The sequence below is a fragment of the Berghia stephanieae genome, chromosome 3 (genome assembly GCF_034508935.2).
Source record: "Berghia stephanieae isolate SIO BIC M18660-M18661 chromosome 3, UCSD_Bste_1.3, whole genome shotgun sequence".
NCBI classification, from domain to species: Eukaryota; Metazoa; Mollusca; class Gastropoda; order Nudibranchia; family Aeolidiidae; genus Berghia; species Berghia stephanieae.
This window is the reverse complement of record NC_088362.1, coordinates 61,167,391-61,192,497: the sequence shown is the minus strand read 5'-3', so window position 1 is coordinate 61,192,497 and position 25,107 is coordinate 61,167,391. Positions and strand designations below refer to the sequence as shown.

The 25,107-nt window shown below is 38.8% G+C and overlaps 1 protein-coding gene across 1 annotated transcript in view; it reads left to right on the top strand.

Annotated features, from left to right (window-relative positions):
* The first annotated feature begins 20,409 nt into the window (after positions 1-20,409).
* Positions 20,410-25,107, top strand: part of LOC144968132 (gamma-butyrobetaine dioxygenase-like) — a 57,410-nt gene continuing 52,712 nt past the window's right edge. The window contains exon 1 of the mRNA XM_078906143.1: positions 20,410-20,975. Coding sequence (XP_078762269.1) covers positions 20,816-20,975 — 160 coding nt within the window. The 5' untranslated portion in view covers positions 20,410-20,815. The remainder of the gene's footprint in view (positions 20,976-25,107) is intronic.

Genomic DNA, 25,107 nt, shown 5'->3' with positions numbered 1-25,107 from the left:
ACGCAAAGGCCAGAGATCGATCCCGGGTGCAGTCGATTTTTTTCTGAATCCCTGTCTACTCAGCAATGAATGGGTAGCTGAGTTTGTTAGATCTGGCGAAAAGTCACCATCGACCCCTCTTATCACCTCATCCACCCCCTCTTATTATAACTTCACGTCTCTCTCTTACTCTTCAATGCTCGCTGCCCTCTAATGTGTGTGTGGGTGGGGGGGGGGGGAGGGGGGGGGGTAGGAGTTGCGTGTGTGTATCAACGCCACGAACAACTCGATCAACGCCTTGGGCGATGCCATTATCTCCGTTAATGGGGATAAATTTCAAATTTTATTAAATTATCGAAGTAACAATGAAGTGCGATAGAAAGGAGTGGCGACAAGAGATGGACAAAAGAAAACAAAAAAATCAGACTTGCAACTTGCTAGGTTCGACACACACACACACACACACACACACACACACACACATCTTTAGTAGTCACATACATTTCAAACAATAACCCATTAGAGAAGAGGGGTCATGCCTTCATCATAGATCATTGTCATTGCGATCATTATGGTGTAGTAAATTTTGAAATTTACCCCGTATAATGGAATCGTCCAAGGCGTGCGCCTCCTGTTCCCTCCATCTCACACACGAAAGGGCGGTTTGCGGAGTGGAGGGAGGCGGTCGTCTGCCTCTATGGTCGTCTGTGTCGTTTAGTGTATGGCAAAGGGGGGTGGGTGCGATTAATTAAGTGGGATGGGTGGTGATTGGTGGAAGATAGGCAAAGGACCGAGGCAACGAATCGCTGGGGAAGTAGTATGGCGCGAGACCGTTGAAAGGTGATAAGAAGTGAGGACCGCCGGCGGTCTTCCTCTTTGGGACTGGACCACGGTTCACAGCTAAAAGACCGTGGGACCGGTCCTCGGTCCGGTCCTCAGCGCGGCACTAATTTTGAGATCGTTGCCAGGTTGGATAAGCTTTGGCCTTGAACACGCTTTCGATGGCAAGAATTCATGGACCACTCGTGGACAACTTTAGAAAACCATGAATCACGCTGTGACCCAGCTTATATATAGTTCGAAGATGACGTCACTCAGGTCTTTGTTATTGTTTTTCTGCCATCCGCGTTTATGAGTAATGCTCACTGAACTGTATTAACCAAACTATAAACGTTCATGGATACATATAGTTTTGTGTGTTTGTCCGTTATACTTCCGGATGGCAATGTTATGAGCTTCTTAGCCAAGCGCATACTTTTTATAGTCTGTACTTTTTACAGAGGATTTGATGAGAACCGATCATCTCTTTGGCTGTCTAAACACGTGAAGAAACAGTTTAGGGCGTCAGCCGCATACTTATATTTATCTATCTTATTATAGACAGTATGATTGATGTCATTCGGGTCATTGTTATTGTTTTTTGCCATCTGCGTTTATGAGTAATTCTTACTAAACTACATTAATCAGACTAAGAAATCGTACAAAGAATTTAAAAATAAATGAAAATGATAGGTTTTTGTTGTACAGGCGCAAAATATTTAACCGAATGCATTGCAATAGATTCCAAATCCACAGAACCATGGAAGCAAAAGAAATGAAATCGTGCAAAGAATTCAAACAATTATAATGATGGGAGTGTCTATCCGTCCTCATGTATATATTCTTAAAAGGTGTCTGGGCGCACTTCAGTGCTTATGCGAAGGGGGTAGACGTGAAATAAGCGCGTGGCAATTGATGGAATAGGCCGTTGTTTTCTTTTGTCATCGTAATTTTATATATATTAAATTCAAGGTTATTTTCCTCCCACAAACCGCATTGTTATTACAGTGACCTATATATGACTTGATCCGTGGCTTAGGTGTAGATGGATGGGTGCAGCCTTGACATGTTTTCTATTATATATAACTGATATCACAAAATCTCCCAGAATTCACAGTATCATTTTCCCAATCAAGCCATTGCTCAATCGTTAAACAATCAAAATCATTTGTACGGCTATGTGATCTAGTGGTATGACACTCGCTTTCGGATCGGAAGGTCCTAAGTTCGAGCCTCGCTCAGCGCATAGTTGAGTCCTTGCAGAAGGCTCTTTACTCACATTCTCTCATCGTAATCAGGTGTAAAATGAGTACCTGGCCATTAACAGCATTGTCTCTGTCCGAAAAAAAATTGTAACATTGCCTATGAGGCGTCATGTCCCGTCCTAAACTTTAAATGTTGCTGTTGGCCAGGGATCGCTTGTAAAGCGCTTTGAGCACATTTAGTCGATATCGCGCTATACAAAAAGCTGAAAATGGAGCGCGAAAACATTATCGTTAACTTGTAGCCTGACACTGACCAAAAATAAAGTCAAAAGACAAAGTCTTTGGCCACAAAAGAAAACAAATCGTGAGTTGTATTCAATAGTTCAACCAATGGAATCACTTGTTTCCCTGAGCAATACTAACAACAACTCACTGAACACTACACAAACCTTAAAATTGACATCGAAGTCATAGAGTGTTCTTGTGTCAGGCTATATTATGTTAACGATGGCTACGCCCGGATCCAACCACTATTACCGCAATCGACAAATTTTAGTTTTATTCATGCATAACTCTTTAATTCTTTGACATAGTGGAAATCTTCCATCATTAAATGATATACGATTGTTACATCTCTTTGTATTTATTAAACGAGTTATTTTTATCGTGCCCAATATAATACAACGAGCTTGGGAGTAACGATAAAAACATATCGAGTTTAATAAATACAAAGAAATGAAAGAATACGTTTATTCCACCCATTCAAGTAAGATTATCAGATATTTTGTAACCAAATGGTATGGTATTAGTACTTCTATTCATAATTTATTATAGTCAGATTTTTAACAGGGAATTAAATTTCAAAATAGATTTAAGAGTAGCGCCCCTTTGTTGGAAGTCGCGTCTTGACAACCGACAGACGCTATCGCCATTATTAGTACCAATCATTAGCTGGAAGTTCAGTAAGTTTAGGAAGGGTTGTCTCATCGTATTGTATTATTTATCAACATCTTTTATTTTTAATTTGTACTCTACATCATATTTTGTTAACATTTCATAATTGAGAAAACTAAAGAAAAGATCTACGTTGATTATGATACGCATTTTTGTACAGAAATACGAATAATAAATTTTGTATTTGCAGCGCTTGGCTTGTAGATGGTTTGTTTACAAATAACTTCTCCGCCGGTGACGTCCAATCAAGGGACGCTACTCTTCCGTTAATCTCATTCTCATTAAGTGGCACGTGTTTTTCTTCTTTTTCTCAGCTGTCCCTCAATGCACAGCTGCAAATGTTTGTGTGACCCTCTGAATCAGTTTGTCTTTATCAAAAAATAGTTTTTCATTAATTGTAAAACAATAGGAAAGGTTTCGCTTATAACAGCCATATTAAAATCGATAACTGATAAGGATCGGAACTCATAGATGATTTACATATCCAAAATTATGACTTTTCCGCTTATCCCTTTTGATGGAATTAGTTAAAATGGAATCTTCGGTTAATTGAAACTTAAACGATATTCATACAGTATCTGAATATGAAGGAACAAATGGCAATCCTTAACTATCATACATCTATATTTCATAACTATCAATACACATTACTCGTAAAAATACATATGAAAGTGAACATTGCGCGCTTTCAACATTATTTTGATTGCGAAATGTAAAGAAATAGCTTGTGCTTATACCAAAGAGGATTGCATAAATTTAATGTAGACTGGTCAAAAGTAGAAATTCATCAATTTATGACTCAGTGGTTCTACAAATAGGTGCTTGTGTTCAGCAATAACAACAACTACAACACCAGCACAACCAACAACAACAAAGACATACTGGACACTGGACACATTAATCATCACATTCTGACGACTAGGACGAGGAAAAGGAGAAATGGAACGACTATGGAAAGATTTCATGGCATCACTCTATCCAATGAAATGTAATTTTCCTTCACTTTGCGAAGGTTGGAGCATGCCTTTTCTGTGTTATATCATTTATTGCCTCGTCGGTGAGAGTAAATGTGGTGTTCCTCCTCTCAATCTTTCCCTTTACTTGGGTCTAAATGACCTCGATTGGATGCGCTCACAGTGATATGGGGGAAGTCGCGCAATCTCGTGTCAAAACTCCTTGAATAGAGACTCTGTTTTGAAAACTGTTTCTGCTTTGTTTATTTTCGCTAGAATATAGTTTAGACTTTGATAAATAGTCAGAATAATACGCAGTGTTGTCTAATTAGAGACATGAAGTTGCCGAAGTTGGAGCCTTGAAGTGATCATGGGCCACCGAATGGTAGCGTTGTCCAATGCAATACAGCTGGGTGCTTCGAGGAAAGGCAGCAACGGTTCTTTAGACAGTCTTCAAACACCTCTGCATTGACCCCAGAAGGATAGTCACTACCTTCCATATGATCACTCACTCACTCTCACTCTATCCCGTGACCGGTTGGTCGTCGGGGGGACTCTCGGGATGCAGACTTCACGATTCGACGCCACTCCTCATGGTCTTGTGCCTTCCTCATTGGATTATTCCACCTCAATCCTGTCCAATCTTTAATATTATCCTGCCACACTTTCCTCTGTCTTCCTCTTCTTCGGCAGACTTTTACTGTGCCCTGTAATATTGTCTTGTATAAGCTTTCGTGTCTTACGAGGTGACCAAACCAAGACAATTTCCTTCTCTTTACCATTGCAAGTAGTGGTTCTTGCCTTCCTGCCAGTTCATTTACTTCGTCCAGAACACTTACATTGGTCCTATGTTCCAAATATGATATGTTTAATAGTTTTCGGTAGCCTTTGAGCTGGAATGCGCGAACTCTCCTTTCTGTGTCAGCATTCATGGTCCAGGCCTCGCAACCATAGAGGAGTACAGACAGTACCAGAGATTTAAATAGTTTAAACTTTGTCTTGAAGTTTATGTTGCTTTTCCAGATTCTATTTAGTCTTACCATTGCTGCAGTAGCCATGCCCAGTCTAGATTTTATTTCCGACGTGCTTGTTCCGTCATCAGTGAGCAGCACTCCAATGTATTTGAAAGATGTTACCTCTTGAAGAGTTTCACCATTCACGACAATTTGTGTTCTAGTATTGTCTTGGCTGTTCACTAGGATCTGGGGTTCGGAAGTGTTGATCTCCATGCCGTTTCTTGATGCCGCTTGGTGTAAATGGTCAGTAAGTTCTTGCCACTCTTGTTCACTGTGGGCTATAAGGTCTATATCATCTGCAAACCGCAGGTTGCATAATTGTCTGCCTTCTATAGAGACTGTAGGTTGGTGATACTGTAATGCTTCTTAATATATATATTGAATAAGGTTACGGACGGTATGCAGTTCTGTCGGACACCAACAGATGTTTTTAAAAAGTGTCCCAGTTTGTTATCACACAAGACAGCACTAAAAGCTTGTTCATACAAAGCTTCCATTGTTTGGATGAGTCCATCAAAGTCGAAGTTTCTTAGAATGTTCCAAAGAACATCGTGCCATACTCTCAAATGCCTTTTTGAAATCAATGAAATTATGATATAAAACTGTTTGGTGTTGGAGACTTTTTTCAGTGAGGATGCGGCTATTGAACACCCGCTGGACTGTGCTCCTGTCTGCTCTGAACCCAACCTGTTCCTCTGCAAGTATCTCTTCTGATTTTGTTTTGATGCGGTTTAGGATGATGCGTAACATTACTTTACTGGGGTGGCTAGTGCGGCTGATTGTTCTATAATTATTGCATTTTCTCAAGTTTCCCTTTTTTGGTAGTGGTATTACAAGCGACTGTGTCAAAATTTTAGGCCAAGCTTTCTGCTCCCGTATTTTCTGACATAGAAGTTTTATTGCTTGCACTGTTTGCTGCCCAACATATTTTATAAGTTCTTCTGGTATGTTGTCTATTCCAGGCGAATTATTGCAACTTAGGCTCTTAATTGCGTTCTCAAATTCTTCATTCAGGATTGATGGAGTATTGTCTATTTCTCTTTGTTCCACCCCTGTACTTAACACTGTATTGTCTGTTTTAAGTTCTACATTGTAAAGGCCATCACAGTATTCTGTCAATCTGTTAAAAACATCTTGATTGTTGGTCAGTAAGGTTCCATTTTCATCTTCTATTACATTAGATGTGGTATTGTGTGTATTTGTAAGCATTTTCAATGTGCTATATGCTTGTCTTAGGTTTCCACCGCATCTCATACTTATGTCTATACCAAAACATTGGTCATCTATCCATTTCTCTTTTGCCTTACGCATGTGTTTTCTCATTTCCCTATTACTTTCCTGATATCTTGCCATCGCTTCTTCGTTTTGATATTTATGTGTCCTTAATTTCCTTCTTTTGTCACATAACTCAAGAACTTCGTTGGTCACCCAGGGTCTTCTTATCTTCTTTCTGTGTCCAAGGACTTTCTCTGCTGTTGAGTGGAGTACATCATTTACGCTCCCAGTTAAAGAGTCTATATCATTGTCTATTAAACTTAGGGCAGCAAATTTACCACCAACTTCAGCCTGAAAATTTTCAGCAACTGCTGGATCTTTCAGTTTCTCGACATCAAACCTCATTCTTGTTTTTGCAGCATCACGTTTTGATTGAAGTTTTAGTTTGAGTGGACAGAGAACAAGATCATGATCACTTCCTATATCTGCTCCTGGATATGTTCTTGCCTTTGCCTTTTTTATACCCAACTTAAATCTCCGCGGAGCCAGTATAAAATCAATTTGGTTGTGTGACTGACAATCAGGGGAGTGCCATGTTGTTGTTCTTGTTCTTTTGTGTGGGTGGAGAGTGTTTGCAATAGTTATCTTATGGGCTTTAGCAAATTCTAGTAGTCTCATGCCCCTATCATTGGTTGTTCCTATACCAAAACGCCCTGTTGATCCTGTCCAGTTTGGATATGCATCTGGTCCCACCTTCCCGTTCCAGTCTCCTTGTACTATTAAGAGGTCTTTCTTTGGTATCTTGGAAATTGTTGCTTCTAGAGTCTCATAAAATTGTCCTATATCTTCATCACTGTAGTCTGATGTTGGCGCGTAAACCTGTACTATAGACCACATACAAGAACATCAATGATCCTCTGTCTAGAACTCATGAGCCTTTTCCTACCCGAATTATCAGACGTCCGTTCCTTTGTCGGATGTCTGTTTACGTTCACCCAGCTCCATCGTTCAACAAAAGCGTTGGATTTGTATTCATTATTTTAAATCGCCAATTAGCTGTCTTTGTACCATATTTCACACCAATAAAATATGCGCAAATGTTCTATAATCGTTTAAATAACAATGTGAAATTAAATGTAAGCTTCAATTTAATTACGAAAACAGATAGAATGGACGTTTTGGGTTTCCTCTTTATCAACAAAACAGTATGAATGAAACACTACAGATGAATGAGATAATGTGAAATGGAATGTTACATTACAATCGTTTAATATTTTTTTTATATATTCAACGCGTTCAAAGCATTATTCAACGATTACGTATTTACTACTAAATGATAGGATTTTTCAATGATAGGGTGGAGTAATAACTAATACTTAAAGATAATTAGCCTTTTTCTGTTTGTCGGCGATTTCATTGACGTAATATATTATCTCACTAAAGGCTTAATATAGAAATTATCCTTTAAATGCCTTATACAATAGTTTACAATTGCAGAATCTCCTATAGCTTGCATTGTATGGAATGTAAGGAAAAATATATTAATACGGCAATGTAAAATCGAAAAATACTATCATAATAATATAATACTGGTCATTGAAAATTGGTCGTGATCGAATGAATCATAAATGTACAAAGTTCATAGAACAATGAAATATTAATGACAAAATAACCATGAAAGCAATTACGATAATCATCATACATAAATTATCATGTTTTAACATTGTTTCAGATGACATGCATTTGAATTGTCAACATTTACAAAACAGTCTACAAAATCATGAAAGTAATGTAAACAATTATATCCACATGACAATTTAACGTTTTAAAAGTAAATAAATAAATGGATAAATAACTAAATTAAAGAAATAAATAAATAAATAAATAAATAAATAAATAAATAAATAAATAAATAAATAAATAAATAAATAAATAAATAAATAAATAAATAAATAAAAATTAACAAAATCAAATTGAATTCAGAAATTAATCAATTTTCAATTTTTAAAAGTAAAATAGAATAAAACATTTTTCTCATACTTAAGTCTCAGAGACTGTAACTCCCTATCAACAAAGATTTTAAATTGATTCAAAGAACTATTGTATGTTTTCACTATACGTATAATAAATGAGTTCTTGTCTATTTTGGTCTGAAATCTTGGAATATCTTTTTTTAATATTTGTCGCCTCTGGTATATAAAATCTTGGAAAATGTAAACAAAATTGATGGATTTATATGATTTATATTATGTATTATCTCGTAAAGCTGAATTAAGTCTCCTCTAATTCTTCTGTAATTGAGAATAGGTAGGTCGAGGAATGCTAAACGTTCGTCATATGACATGTTCTCAATCACAGGAAGCAATCTAGTTGCTCGTCTTTGAATATTTTCAAGGCCTATTGACTGCCTTTGATCTATTTGATCCAAACATTGTTCCCGTATTCAAGAGCAAGTCTTATGATAGTTTTAAATAACGAAAGAAGCATGTTATTATACAAATAAGTAAAACTCCTGTATATGATTCCCAACATGCGATTAGCTTTAGTTGTAAACTCATTAATATGCACATCGAAGTTCAAAGGTGGGTCAAAAACAACACCAAAATCCCTTTCAAAATTTGTATCAGGCAAATATTTTGAATTAGACTTATCTGAGTAATAGGGAATGAGATTAGCGGAAGAGTAGCGTCCCTTGATTGGACGTCACAGGCGGAAAAGGTATTAGAGAGAGAACGTCAAGTTGGTTGTGCGCATGCATCTCGCGTCCTCGCTTCCGGTGAAAGCGGCTTGAGACACTTCACCGAAAGCGATGACGAGAGAGACGCATGCGCAAAACCAAATTGACGTTCTCTCTGTAAGGTGACGCCCAATCAAGGGACGTGGCTCTTCCGCTAATCTCATTCCATATAGATGTGATGAGGATTTTTCTTTCCAACATGCCTTACCTTGTTGATATTAACCCCCCCCCCCCCCCCCCCCCCCACCCATAGGAAAATCGTCCCATTCGTTACGATGCAGCCAATATTTTTCTCATTCTGATTTCTTTTGTACATCATAATAATATTTTAACAAAAATGTTTTCTGTAGTTAAAGTACATAACACTGTGTCCATGAGCTCGTTTAGCAGAAAGAAATATGTATAGCAAGAACTAACAGCTTTTGTATTTAAGTGAAATAAATCTATTTTTGTATAGGTTGGGTGTGAAGTTTGGGGAAAAATCTGGAAAATGGCCGGTAAGGAGAGAGTGAAATTTTATTTGCCACTTCCTTGACCATTTAAATAGAGAATTAATATCATTCCGAATGAATACATGCTGATCAGATTCATTATAAATTTTAGTGTCATCTGCAAACAATCTATATTTTGATAAACTGTTATTTTGGTAAGTCATTAATCTCTCTTCTCTCTTCAGGTACCAAGTATGTGCCAGACATCGGTGATCATGGTACGCCATGCATCTCTCTGATCAGATAACCTCAGAAAACTAATATTACTGTTCTCTGTCCTTGTCACCCAGCTGTTCAAACTATTCAAATATGTTTTTCTTGGTCTGCCTTTACTCTTTTTACCTTCTATATTTCATGTGAGAGCAAGATGTTCAATACATTTATGTCGATTTAGGTGCCCTAAAAATTGCATTTGTCTTTTTATTATTGTACGAATTAGTAACCTTTTAGTTTCAGCTTGCTCTAATACTTCTTCTTTAGTTTTCTTCTCTGATTCTTAACATCCGTCTAAGAAAGCACATCTCTGCTGCCTCATGATGGCACAATCAAGTCAATAATGTGATGAGTAATATTTTGAGATACTGCTCTGACTTGGTGACAAGCCATGCAAATAACTACCTGTAACTATTGTTGGGCACATGGTATCGAAAAATAGATATATCAATATGAATGACATATCGAATCAAATTTTGATATCAAAACGCCATATCGATATATATATATATACATATATACATATATACATACATATATATATACATATATATATATATACATATATATATATATATACATATTATATATACATACATATATATATATACATATATATATATATATATACATATATATATATATACATATATATATATACATATATATATATATATACATATATATATATATACATATATATATACATATACATATATATATATATATACATATACATATATATATATATATACATATACATATACATATAATATTACATATACATATACATATACATATACATATACATATACATATATATATAACATATACATATACATAATACATATACTATACATATATATATATATATATATATACATATATATACATATATACATATATATATTATGCTCGCTGTTTACCAGGGCTGCCGGATGGCCACGTGCATTGCCAAAATCGGACACACACAGAGAATCATTTCTCCATTTCTTGTTATTTTCGACTTATAATAATGGAGCCAAAAAATCAACACAAAATCAAGAAACAATGAAAAACAATGGAGAAACGAAGAACTTTTTCGTGACAAGCACGTTTATCGAAATTTTTTTTTACAGATTTTCGATATATCGTCGTCGTCATCATCACATCGTTATCATCATCATCTTCACCATCACCACCACCACCACCACCACCATCATCATCATTATCATCATCATGGGGGACAGCATGGCTCAGCGGTACGGTCTTTGCTTCGTACCCGAAAGGCACCGAGTTCGATCACCCGCCGCTGCGCTGTGTGGCCATGAGCAAGTCACCTCGCCCTAGCTCAATTTGCGGCGCTGCACTGCGGCTGACGCTTGGGTTATTACAGTCTTCCCTTGGAATAGACCCTAGAGACAAATTTCCCCTATGGGATGAATAAAGGGAATTTATTTATATATTTATCATCATCATCATCATCATCATCATCATCTTAAAAACACTCGTTTAATGGTCTTTTTGCAATGACTATTAAGCCAGATCAAGATTTCAGTTCATGGAATCTCCCCCAGCTGACTGGAACCACCACAATCTTAATGGCATGAGAACCAGGAATCCTGATCCTTTTTCCCCAATGGAAATATCGACATTCTCATGTTCTATTAATGGCCACTAGTGACCACTATGACGTGAATTATGGACCGTGACTGGAGATTATTGACCACGTATTGACCAACACCAAAGGAAATCAATGATGCGTAGCTAAGACCTGAGCGTTCGATTCAATTGCGGCCTATGTGGTCTTGTGGTAAGACACTCGCTTTCGTTATCGGAAGGTCCTGGAAACGAGCCTCGCTCGGCGCTTAGTTGAGTCCCTTGGAAAAAGCTCTTTACTCACATTCTCACACCGTACTCAGGTGTAAAATGAATATCTGGCCGTTAACAGCGTTGTCTCTGTCTAAAAAAATTGTCATATCGTCTCACAGGCGTCGTCATGTCTCGTTCTACATTATACGCGTTGCTGTTAGTCAGGGACCCTTTGTAAAGCGCTTTGAGAACGTTTAGTGGATATTGTTCTATATTAAAGCCCAAGTTATTATTTTGGATCTCGCTGTATGAAAGACCTCGTTGACCCTTGGGTCAATACAACCAACTCCCGTTATCAAGAATCGTGTAATAATTTATTTATTTATTTATTTATTTTTTTTTTTTTGTTATTTTTTTTTTTTTGTCAAACGGTTCACTCCATCCAATATAATAATACCCTTTTGGGACGATAAACTAGAGCATAAATCTGAGCAGTTATATAGCGCAATATCCACTACATAACATGCTCAAACTCTTTACAAAGGGTCTCTAGCCAACAGCAATATTTAGCATGTTGGACAAGACATTGGCGCCTGTTAGGCGATATTAAATTCTTTTTCGGACAGAGACAACTCCGATGTTAAGGGCCAGTTACTCATTGTACACCTGAGTACGGTGAGAGAATGTGAATAAAGAGCCTTTTCCAAGGACTCAACTGTGCGCCGAGCGAGGCTCAAAACCAGTCCTTCCGATCCGAAGGCGAGTGTCATACCACGAGACCACATAACCGCACAATATAAAATCGTGTAATATCTATTTTTATCAAACGGTTCTCTCCGATATAATATGGGATGCTGGGTCAACTTTAAACCGCAAAAAATCGTTTTGTACTTGTACGACTGATTGGCCCTTCACGCCGCGACTCCAAAGTAAGAGCCGACGTGCACTTATTTGCAGGTCTGATAACCCAATTCCTTATGGACTCATTGTTGTATTGCAATTTTTTTTTTTTAATGACCAAAAATATTGTCTATTACAACAATATTAAACTAGGGCCATAAGGGGGTTATGATGCCAGACCTGCGTGTATGTACACGTCGGTAAGAACTGAATCGTGACTGGACAGAAAATCGAGGAAATCGATATATTGGTTTAGTCCTCATCGATAATACATCAATAATTCTTCACTATTCTCCTGTAAACGGTAATTACTATCCGTTTAAACTTCAATCACCGAGCTGAACTCCTGCAAACAAACAAGCTATACAAATTGATTACTTGTGTTGATTAAATACAATTGAATTTAGTTTCCATGGGCAGCGTGACTCAGCGCTACGGTCTTTGCTTTGTACCCGAAAGGTACCGACTTCAATCCCCCCGCCGCTGCGCTGTGTGTCCTTGAGCAAGCCACCTTGCCCGAGCTCAATTTGCTATACTGAGGCTGACGCCTGGGTTATTGCAGTCGTCCCTTGGAATAGACACTAGAGACAAATTTCCCCTATGGGATGAATAAAGGGAATTTTATTATTTATTTATTTTTATTCTATTTTATGTATGGTCTACTGGGAAAATTATTGTAGCATTGATATGAGAAAAGTGAATGTCAGAAACACAAATCTATCTTAAAGTGCTTTCAGCCAGATCAAAATTGACCCTGCTACCCCAACACTGCTAGGAAGAAAGAAATTATTTTTCTACACGTAACAATAATATACTAATAACATAATCTTTATTGTCAAAAAGAAAATTAGCAATTTGACATTCGGTTTACAATTCGAAGTTTGTTTCCAATGTGCACTCGCAAGCTCGTCCGGAATTCCAAAAAGCAAGCGTATAATAATCGTATAATATTATTAAACCCCTTTCCCTAAAAAGTAGCGCGTAATAATATCCTGTTTAAAATAATAATTTGTGACGTCAGATTACCAAACGTTGAATTTCACTTATAAAAATCGGATTCTTTTTAAAAGAAGTATCATTTAAGTGTTTTTGAATATGTCTTTTATTCAAATATGACGAAATAAGAGTCGATTGATTGGTAGAATAAAGGTTTCTTACACCTATGCGTTTTGGAATTCGAACTCGCAAGCTCGTGCAGCGGTTGGGAAAACGTCCGGGATTCCAAAAAGCAAGAGTGTTTTAATTGTATAATCTCCAACTAATATCTATGAACCCTGTCTTTGAATTCATCTGGGCCCGTTTTTATGAAGACGGACTAGCCTTTAGTCTCTGACTTTCGTCGTCGTCGTCATCATCATCATCACCATCATCATCATCATCATCATTGCCTTTTTCACCCTGGGTCAGGGTATAGGCCACAAACAGTTTCCATCCTTCTCTATCCTGAGCTAACTTTTTTTTGAAATCTCGTTCCATGTCTTATCACCTATCTGTATATCAGCTTCTTTAATTCTTCTCCATGTTCCCCATGGCCTTTTCCTTGGTCTTCTGCCCTGAAGGTTTCAGTCCAATACTTTATTTGTTATAGTGGAGTCATTCTTTCTAAGGGTGTGTCCAATTCACCTCCATCGTCTTCTTCCTATTTCCTCTCCCATTGGTCTGTGCTGTGTTCTGCTGTGTTCTTTTGTGTTCAAAAGAACACAGCAGACTTTAGTCAATTACTTGAAATATCGCTTTTTATGTTAGCTGACCTTGCAGGTCCCAGACTAAAATCAAGGCAACTTCGGACTAAGTTTTGCTAAGTTTTAGTCCCTAGCTTGGGTTGGACTTTATCGTTAGTTTCTGATTAGTTACTTGGATACATCATGGGGTCGACAAGATAGCAGCTATTGTGAGATTGAGAGAGCTTCGATTCGGAAGGAAAACACGTCGGTTACGAAAAAGAGGCAAAAAGTATTCTGTTGCTATTGACACTGGCTTTTAAAAACTAAGAAATGTATAAATTGTCCAATATTCACGTTTTAGTGAGTCAAAACTAAAATTTTTCAAAAACAACTACTAGAATCTAATCTGGCTCGCAAGTTGCGAGTCAACGAAGTCGAAAGGATCGCTTCAAAGAACAAAAAAAAAATGGATTAGAAAATGGATTAGAATCGACGTGTACATATAGTATGCAGGTCTGATATCCGAACCTATTTATGGGCCTAGTTTAACATTGTTGTAATGGACAATATTTTGCGTCATTTTTTTTTTAGATTACAACAATGAGCCCATAAGGAATTCGGTTATCAGACCTGCAAATAAATACACGTCGATTATAATGTAGAATGAAGACAAAATTTATTCTGCTGACTGACTGAAATAATGTGATTCATCAGGGCACAATTTTGTTTTCTTTATTTGTTTGTTTTTGGTTCAATTTGTTAGAGATTTTTTGACCTAAATATAGAATTGACAGTTGATGTCAGTCATTATCACGTGACTTGATTCATCATGTGTCAATGGCAACATTAAGTTCAAATATGAAACGGAATGAAATCTATCTGTACCGAATGTGCTGCTAATTTCCACTCTGGAAATGTTTTGCGTTGAAGAGTATGAAGACTGGTATCTTACCTGCCATTATGTACTAGAGAACTTGATGCTTCCGGCACAAAATAACCGAATTAATCAACGTCCTTACAACGTCCCACTTCTAGGCAAAATTCTACCAAGTCAGAAACGAGAGAAACGCTCATAAGAACCGACCTTTTATAGATAGAATAATGTTGACGTCACTCAGGTCTTTGTTATTGCTTTTTGCTATCCGCGTTTATGAGTAATTCTCACTAAACTGTATTAACCAGACTATAAACTTTCAAGGTTACACATAGTTTTATGTGTTGGTCCGTTATACTTCCGGATGGCAATGTTGTGAGCTTCTTAGCCAAGTGCATACCATCTATAAACTTTCAAGGTTACACATTATTTTGTATATTGGTCCGTTATACTTCCGGGTGGCAATGTTGTGCGCTTCTTAGCCAAGTGCATACCATCTATAAACTTTCAAGGTTACACATAGTTTTGTATATTGGTCCGTTATACTTCCGGATGGCAATGTTGTGAGCTTCTTAGCCAAGCGCATACTATCTATTGTTTGGAAAAAAACAGCTATTGGTGCTTCGCGATTAGTAATTTTATTTTAAACTGACAACATCCACCAACCGGATATAGAGAGTATGCACTTTGCTAAGAAGCTCACAACATTGCCATCCGGAAGTATAACTGGCCAACACAAAACTGTGTTTAACCTTGATCGTTTATAGTCTGGTTATTACAGTTTAGTGAGAATTACTCATAAACGCGGGTGGAAAAAAACAATAACAAAGACCTGAGTGACGTCATCTTCGAACTATCTATACCATTGTAGTGCGGCTTTGTAGTCTATTGGTATGACACTCGTTTTCGGATCGGAAGGTCCTGGGTTCGAGCCTCGCTCGGCGCATAGTTGGAGAAGGCTTTTTTTCTCACTTTCTCTCACCGTACTGAGGTGTAAAATGAGTACCTTGCCGTTAACAGCGTTTTCTTTGTCCGAAAAAAGTATAGTATCGCCTAACACGCGTCATGTCCCCTCCTACATGTTAATTGTTACTGTTGGCTAGGGACCCCCTGTAAAGCGCTTTGAGCACGTTTCGTGTATATTGCGTTTTATAAACGCTCAATTTTTTCGTCTGATTAATACACTTTAAAATGAGAACTAGTCATAACAATGGCTGGCTAAAATCATTAAAAAAGAGCCGAGTGACGTCATTTTCGTTCTTTCTATATCCCAAAAATGATCTTTTTTATGTTGGCTGTGGTCCGTTGCCTGTGAACAGGAGTTCATTCTACCCACAAAGAAGTGACAACAATCCCCCCCCCCCCCCCCCCCACACACACACACACATGCACACACCTCCAAAAGTCTCGCCTGGTTTAGACTATAATTTGACCTTGATTCGTATTCCATAACAAGTATCTACTAACTAATCCCGTTTCGTACTGACTATTTTCCGATAGATTACGCCCCGAAGGATACAACAAGATATGAAGTGAGTAGAAAAGTGCCAGAAGACAATAGAGAATAAAAAAAATTTTCGCGGCGGTGGTGGGGTTTGAACCTGCGACCTTATTGGTACGACAAATCCGCCTGGCAGGTGAGAGCGTGGCTCTACCGTGTGAGCTATCCACGAACACAAAAATATTCGTTTCAAACCCAAAGTCATTTCTAGATCCCTCTCTCACCCACTTCTTGAGATCGCCGATTCGTTCACCACCATCGCGAAGTAATTTTGACCAGCAGTTAAGCTTAATAGCCAATATTCTCATCACAAACATATAACATAGAAACGATTGAGACATGGAGTATGCTCCGGTGTATGGGGTGAATTTTTAATTCAGAAAAGTGAGTGGAGCAGGCACTTATGTTGGTAACAACAAGATATGAAGTGAGTAGAAAAGTGCCAGAAGACAATAGAGAATAAAAAATTTTTTCGCGGCGGTGGTGGGGTTTGAACCTGCGACCTTATTGGTACGACAACTCCGCCTGGCAGGTGAGAGCGTGGCTCTACCGTGTGAGCTATCCACGAACACAAAAATATTCGTTTCAAACCCAAAGTCATTTCTAGATCCCTCTCTCACCCACTTCTTGAGATCGCCGATTCGTTCACCACCATCGCGAAGTAATTTTGACCAGCAGTTAAGCTTAATAGCCAATATTCTCATCACAAACATATAACATAGAAACGATTGAGACATGGAGTATGCCCGGTGTATGGGGTGAATTTTTAATTCAGAAAAGTGAGTGGAGCAGGCACTTATGTTGGTAACAACAAGATATGAAGTGAGTAGAAAAGTGCCAGAAGACAATAGAGAATAAAAAATTTTTTCGCGGCGGTGGTGGGTTTGAACCTGCGACCTATGGTACGACAACTCCGCCTGGCAGTGAGAGCGTGGCTCTACCGTGTGAGCTATCCACGAACCCAAAAATATTCGTTCAAACCCAAAGTCATTTCTAGATCCTCTCTCACCCACTTCTTGAGATCGCCGATTCGTTCACCACCATCGCGAAGTAATTTTGACCAGCAGTTAAGCTTAATAGCCAATATTCTCATCACAAACATATAACATAGAACGATTGAGACATGGAGTATGCTCGGTGTATGGGGTGAATTTTAATTCAGAAAAGTGAGTGGAGCAGGCACTTATGTTGGTAACAACAGATATGAAGTGAGTAGAAAAGTGCCAGAAGACAATAGAGAATAAAAATTTTCGCGCGGTGTGGGTTTGAACCTGCGACCTATTGGTACGACAACTCCGCCTGCAGGTGAGAGCGTGGCTCTACCGTGTGAGCTATCCACGAACACAAAAATATTCGTTTCAAACCAAAGTCATTTCTAGATCCTCTCTCACCCACTTCTTGAGATCGCCGATTCGTTCACCACCATCGCGAAGTAATTTTGACCAGCAGTTAAGCTTAATAGCCAATATTCTCATCACAAACATATAACATAGAAACGATTGAACATGGAGTATGCTCCGGTGTATGGGGTGAATTTTAATTCAGAAAGTGAGTGGAGCAGGCACTTATGTTGGTAACAACAAGATATGAAGTGAGTAGAAAAGTGCCAGAAGACAATAGAGAATAAAAATTTTTCGCGGCGTGTGGGTTGAACCTGCGACCTTATTGGTACGACAACTCCGCTGGCAGGTGAGAGCGTGGCCTACGTGGAGCTATCCACGAACACAAAAATATTCGTTTCAAACCAAAGTCATTTCTAGATCCTCTTCACCACTTCTTGAGATCGCCGATTCGTTCACCACCATCGCGAAGAATTTGACCAGCATTAAGCTTAATAGCCAATATTCTCATCACAAACATATAACATAGAACGATTGAGACATGGAGTATGCTCCGGTGTATGGGTGAATTTTTAATTCAGAAAAGTGAGTGGAGCAGGCACTTATGTTGGTAACAACAAATATGAAGTGAGTAAAAAGTGCCAGAAGACAATATAGTAAAATTTTTTCCGCTTGGTTGACCTGCCCTTATTGGTAACACTCCGCCTGCAGTAAGCTGTTAGTGTGAGCTATCACAACCCAAAATATTCGTTTCAAACCCAAAGTATTCTAGATCCTTTACATTTTGGTCGCGATTCTCACACCACGCGTAATGCCACAGTTGCTAACCAATATTCCATCAAACAAACGAAAAAAAATATCTCGTGTTGGGATTTAATTCAAATGTGGCGGCACTTATGTTGGTAACAACAAGATATGAAGTGAGTAGAAAAGTGCCAGAAGCAATAGAGATAAAAAATTTTTCGCGGCGGTGGTGGGTTTGAACCTGCGACCTTATTGGTACGACAACTCCGCCTGGCAGGTGAGAGCGTGGCTCTACCGTGTGAGCTATCCACGAACACAAAAATATTCGTTTCAAACCCAAAGTCATTTCTAGATCCTCTCTCACCCACTTCTTGAGATCGCCGATTCGTTCACCACCATCGCGAAGTAATTTTGACCAGCAGTTAAGCTTAATAGCCAATATTTCATCACAAACATATAACATAGAAACGATTGACATGGAGTATGCTCCGGTGTATGGGGTGAATTTTTAATTCAGAAAAGTGAGTGGAGCAGGCACTTATGTTGGTAACAACAAGATATGAAGTGAGTAGAAAAGTGCCAGAAGACAATAGAGAATAAAAAAATTTTTCGCGGCGGTGGTGGGGTTTGAACCTGCGACCTTATTGGTACGACAACTCCGCCTGGCAGGTGAGAGCGTGGCTCTACCGTGTGAGCTATCCACGAACACAAAAATATTCGTTTCAAACCCAAAGTCATTTCTAGATCCCTCTCTCACCCACTTCTTGAGATCGCCGATTCGTTCACCACCATCGCGAAGTAATTTTGACCAGCAGTTAAGCTTAATAGCCAATATTCTCATCACAAACATATAACATAGAAACGATTGAGACATGGAGTATGCTCCGGTGTATGGGGTGAATTTTTAATTCAGAAAAGTGAGTGGAGCAGGCACTTATGTTGGTAACAACAAGATATGAAGTGAGTAGAAAAGTGCCAGAAGACAATATTCTCTATTGTCTTCTGACACTTTTCTACTCACTTCATATCTTGTTGTTACCAACATAAGTGCCTGCTCCACTCACTTTTCTGAATTAAAAATTCACCCCATACACCGGAGCATACTCCATGTCTCAATCGTTTCTATGTTATATGTTTGTGATGAGAATATTGGCTATTAAGCTTAACTGCTGGTCAAAATTACTTCGCGATGGTGGTGAACGAACCGGCGATCTCAAGAAGTGGGTGAGAGAGGGATCTAGAAATGACTTTGGGTTTGAAACGAATATTTTTGTGTTCGTGGATAGCTCACACGGTAGAGCCACGCTCTCACCTGCCAGGCGGAGTTGTCGTACCAATAAGGTCGCAGGTTCAAACCCCACCACCGCCGCGAAAAAAAAATTTATTCTCTATTGTCTTCTGGCACTTTTCTACTCACTTCATATCTTGTTGTTACCAACATAAGTGCCTGCTCCACTCACTTTTCTGAATTAAAAATTCACCCCATACACCGGAGCATACTCCATGTCTCAATCGTTTCTATGTTATATGTTTGTGATGAGAATATTGGCTATTAAGCTTAACTGCTGGTCAAAATTACTTCGCGATGGTGGTGAACGAATCGGCGATCTTAAGAAGTGGGTGAGAGAGGGATCTAGAAATGACTTTGGGTTTGAAACGAATATTTTTGTGTTCGTGGATAGCTCACACGGTAGAGCCACGCTCTCACCTGCCAGGCGGAGTTGTCGTACCAATAAGGTCGCAGGTTCAAACCCCACCACCGCCGCGAAAAAATTTTTTATTCTCTATTGTCTTCTGACACTTTTCTACTCACTTCATATCTTGTTGTTACCAACATAAGTGCCTGCTCCACTCACTTTTCTGAATTAAAAATTCGCCCCGAAGGATAGATATCGACTTTGCCTCGCCTTTCGCCCCACACACGGGTCGCTAAGCTTGTCGGCCACCCACTGTATAAACGTTCCGATTGTCAACTGTACCGGCCTTTTTACGCGCTCACGGCAGATGCAACGCGCGAGTCAAGGGCGAGTGGAGTTGAGAGAAACCGGCTTGAAAAGAACACTAAAAGGAATAATAAAAGGAAAAAAATTAAAATCCATCAAATCAAACAACAACGGCGATAAGTTAAATTGTATGAACAAAACTCACTTTTATAATTACAAGCTAAAAGTAGCTACTTGATAGCAAAACAAGCGCGTGTTATTGAAATCATAATAAAAGTAAAATCATTTTATTTTCAATCGGCCTTTTTTCCATACTAAGTTCCGTGTTGTGAGTCTTTCCGATTCTTCAAAGATTCCGATGTGTTGTGTGTGATTTATATTCACAGAAAGAGGAACTGTTTTAGATTTTTAGTATTAGAAATTTATCAATTTTTTAAAACACGATATCTTTGGATTAACACATCAAATATTTGGAGATGTGGAAACTCGTTGCCAAGTCGGTTTCTCTGCCCCAAGTGTTACGTGTCGTGCTGACCCAGGAGGCAAAACGCACGGGTTGTAAATTAGTTCAAAGAAATGGATTACCGAAATTTCTCCCTGTCTGTTCCGTGCCCAAAGCCTTTCATTCTACCAAAGGTCAGTTTTGAATTATTTGAAAAATTTCAAAAATCCTTGTTAAACTGTTTTGTTTTATTCTCTTGTGGTTTGATACCAGTGTCGTGAACGGATTTCCCAATCTCGTTCACGATGTAAAAAATAAGGAAAAAGTTCAGAAAAAGTCTCCACCGAAGTGGGCGTTCTCCATATATGTAGAGGACATATATGGGCGGTTAAAAAATGCTCTAGAGCACTTCGGGAATCGTCCCGGTATAGCCTGATTCTTATAACATACCAAAAGTATGGCGGATCGGATCTGGCGAAGATTCAACGAAAGGCGAATAGTATGTCTGTTTTGAATAAGGCTGTGGTCAAGAGGAAGAATGAAGGGTGTCACAAGCTTTTATAGGAGACACGATGACGTCACGTTTACGCGGGAGACAATGAACAAACAACATGAAGATTACTCACAACAGCCTGATCGAGACACGACAGTCATACCATAACAAAACACTGACAACAACAACCTATCACAATAATCAGTGACATAAAATCTTCCCCACATTCCTCCCCCTCCTAAAATGCTTTCCCTCCTGAAGTTATACCCGATATAGATTAAAAGTGGGAAGATCTCATGTTTGCATAAGTTTGTCGGGTCCCAAAACATTACTTAAAATATCTATATCAGAACATAGTACTTATGAAAGTTGGACCAAAATTTATAAAAGATAACTTGTTAGGAAGGATGCAATATTTTAAATTTCATTGGGGATATAAGCAATCAAAATTGTAAGGCAATATCAGTGGTTGTTTGCTGCACTTGTAAATGGCTGGATATATATATATCCCATTTTTTTTCTCTAAAACAATGCAGCTGAAAATAGAGCTTATTTAGTATTTACATTATTGCTAGCAGGCCAGGGAATCTCTTTAGTAATTAATTGACAAGATGACAATGACCAAGGATAATGTCAGAAATAAAACAAGCATAGTTGGAACCATGTCAGTTACCAATTCATGTTAATGTCTATAATACAGGTCCTGTCACAAGGTGGTATCCATCATCATTTTGAAGCTTATGCCTGCTGATGTATAGCCATAATTCCCTCCCTCTCCTGCTTGAGGTGATCACCCATGTGTTCATGTTATCAGTTCATAGGGGTACCACTACCATGATTTCCTGGCCCACATGGTCGTCGTGGTACCCTCATGGGCTCTTTCTCACATCTTGGCTTATTCTGGTTCCATCAGGTTGGGTCGGGTTCTAGAGCCATTATCAGATGGGCCTCTGGGTAGCTCTCTCCCTTCCTCGCCTGTGATTCCGAGGGGTACCATCCCTGGTATCATCAGGTCTCTGGGTTCAGGGGGGCTTACACCAGGTATCATCAAGCCTGTGGTTCCGAGGGGTTCCAACCCTGGTATCATCAGGTCTTGGTTTCAGGGCACTTTTTTAGCTGTCATCAAACCTGTGATTGCTTGGGGTATCATCAGGCTCCCTGTGCATGGTGTCTGCTCCTGGTGTCTCTAGTAGTCCCTTGTGCCCTTGAGTCATCATGATGTGAGAAGTTTCTTAGTGGGGAGGTGAAACCTCTACCCTTTGATGGGGAGGTGAAAGTGTCACCTCTACCCCTTCTCCTTCAGCCTTTGGTTCCAGTCTAGTATCACCAGGCTGAGCTTCTCTGGCATTTTCTTTGGAATTGAACCCCTTCATCACTGTCACTGCCATGTTGACAGTGGTGGCATCGACTCGTTGCTATTCTGCTTAGTTGATACAGACTGTGATGTTGCTCCAGACAGTCATACATACTTTGTTGTTTCTTTCCATGGTCTGGGGTTTGTCTTTTTGTACATAGCAACAGATATGAGTCATGATAGAGTTGGAGGCTTCTTGATTGACCTTTCTTCTTAAAGTGTGTCTGTTTTTTACACATAACACTGCACCGAAGACGAAATCTGCAATGATGCTGGCAGGACTGATCAGGATTGCATTCAGTTATAAATTATTATTATTATTATTTTTTTTTTTTTTTTGTCTTCGAAGTGCACTTTGTTGCCTCTTCTAATTCCATAGTCGAATTTCATCTTTTCAACTCTGTCTTCAATGGTTTCCTTGCAGTCTTGTGAGCTTGCTTTAAACATAATTTTTAACATTTCGCCAATAATTACCCCTCTTCCTTTATGGGTTTAGGCATAAGCTCACATCCTTTGTTGTAAAATCTATCTATCATTGACTGCACTACAGATGACGGAAGCAATTAGTAATACATATTCTTCCTAGGTATGTAGCTTCATAATGTCACCATTTTTTTTTTCTCGCTCTTCTTGACCATTTTTCACTAGTCAGAGAGCGGTGGTTCAGGTCTTGTGCCTGTAAGGAGGCTACCCATGCCATGTCTAGTTTATTCCTTGATTTGAAATTATTATCAAGGAAATAATTGACCTGAATAAGAATTCTTAACTGCTGCTCATGTCATTACTTACACTGTGGTGGTGATTGAAGTGGTCTGATTTGTGAGAGTTTATTTTGCATCTTTGTTGAGGGCCATAGAATGCCATTCTCAACTTATGTCGTGGGTATCCCAAATGGATTAGAGTTGTTAGGTCCTAGCCTCTCATATTTACTTTTATATTTTAACCACAGTGAGCAGCCTTAAGTAACACATTGACATCACTTGAGGGTGGCAAGAAGATATATATGACGTGATCTCACTCTATTTGCTATTTCATGCTTCTTGATGTCATGTACTGGATATGCTTACACACAATTTCAAAATCTCTTGAAGTGGCAATTTCAGCAGGTTTATTCTCCATCACTTCATTCGTCCAAAGTGAACATTGTGAAGTAAGAAGAGATTCTGGCTTATTGTATAATATTATTGTGCAGCGTCCACCAGTCTTGATGTTGGGCATGGAGCTGAGATGTTTTAAGTTTGAAAGACGATCGTCAAAATATTTTCCAAGGACAAGGGTATCATCGAGGAAGTCTAGTATCCTTTTCTGGTTTAACCCTCTCAGCACTTGATTATTCTAGAATATGTCCTAGGGTTATTGAACAGTTTAAGGGGAGTTTATTAAACTCAAGCGTCCTTGGTATGTACGGAAAGCTGCTTTGTGCTAGAAATCTTCATGAACTGGGGATCTACCAATAAGCCAAATTGGATGCACAAACAGATCTGTCTTCCGTACCAATAGTGCCGTTGCAGCAGCCCAGCTCCAGGTTGAGGGTTGTATTACCCCTGCTTTAAGCATCTTGTCTAACATTTCATCTTCTTCTTTGGTAAAGTGAACGGGGGTACGTCGCAAGCCTAGTTTAATTGGCTTTGCATCTCCTGTATCAATGTGGTGTTGTATTGCTTGATATTCCCACAGGAATTGTTCAACTTTACCTAGTCTCATCTCCCAGAATGGACGTAACTCTCTGCCAGAGATCTATAAGTTTGTCTGGTAGTTGGATCGGCTGGCAGGAAGTGCTTGATATGGAGCATTCCCCCTCCGTTTTTGTCGTGGGGTTGCTGAGTTCGTCCACTTCTGTTAAATTCAGCCAGTCATCTTCGTCATCCTCAATTATATCTCTTGCTTCCAGGGGAAGCAGTTGTCCTATTTCCGTCCCCCTTTTTGAGGAAGCATTCATCACCTGTGTTGATTAAGCACACTGTAACAAGTGGTTTGGTTACGTGCAGCGTATGGCCCACAGAAATTGGCAGATTTCTATATGGTTCCAGGTACATAAATGGTGAATTGGGCAGATAGTCTAATTCAACATTAGTGATTTCTTTTGACTGGGCTGGTATGATCAATTTGTGGGGAATGGCAATCTTGATAGCTGTTCGGTTTCCATCATCCACTGGTAAACCTGTTTGTGCCATGTCACACTTGGGACTTACATTTTCAGTTGAATTTGTTGCAAGAGGAATAATTTGATTTTGACAAAATAATTGTTTTTCCACATCAATCTTTGCCTTTAATTGCCTCAGCAGGTCTATTTCTAATAGCATTGGGTCGAAAATGGGAGCAACATAGATATGAGTTAGCAGATGAATCTCTCCCAATCGCAAGTGTAGTGGTCCCACTAATTTTGCAGAGAAGCTTTGATCTTTACCTGCTGCAAACATCTTCATGGACTTCGTACAAGTGGGGGTGGGTAGGATTTTATTATGGGTGTTTTCAGAGA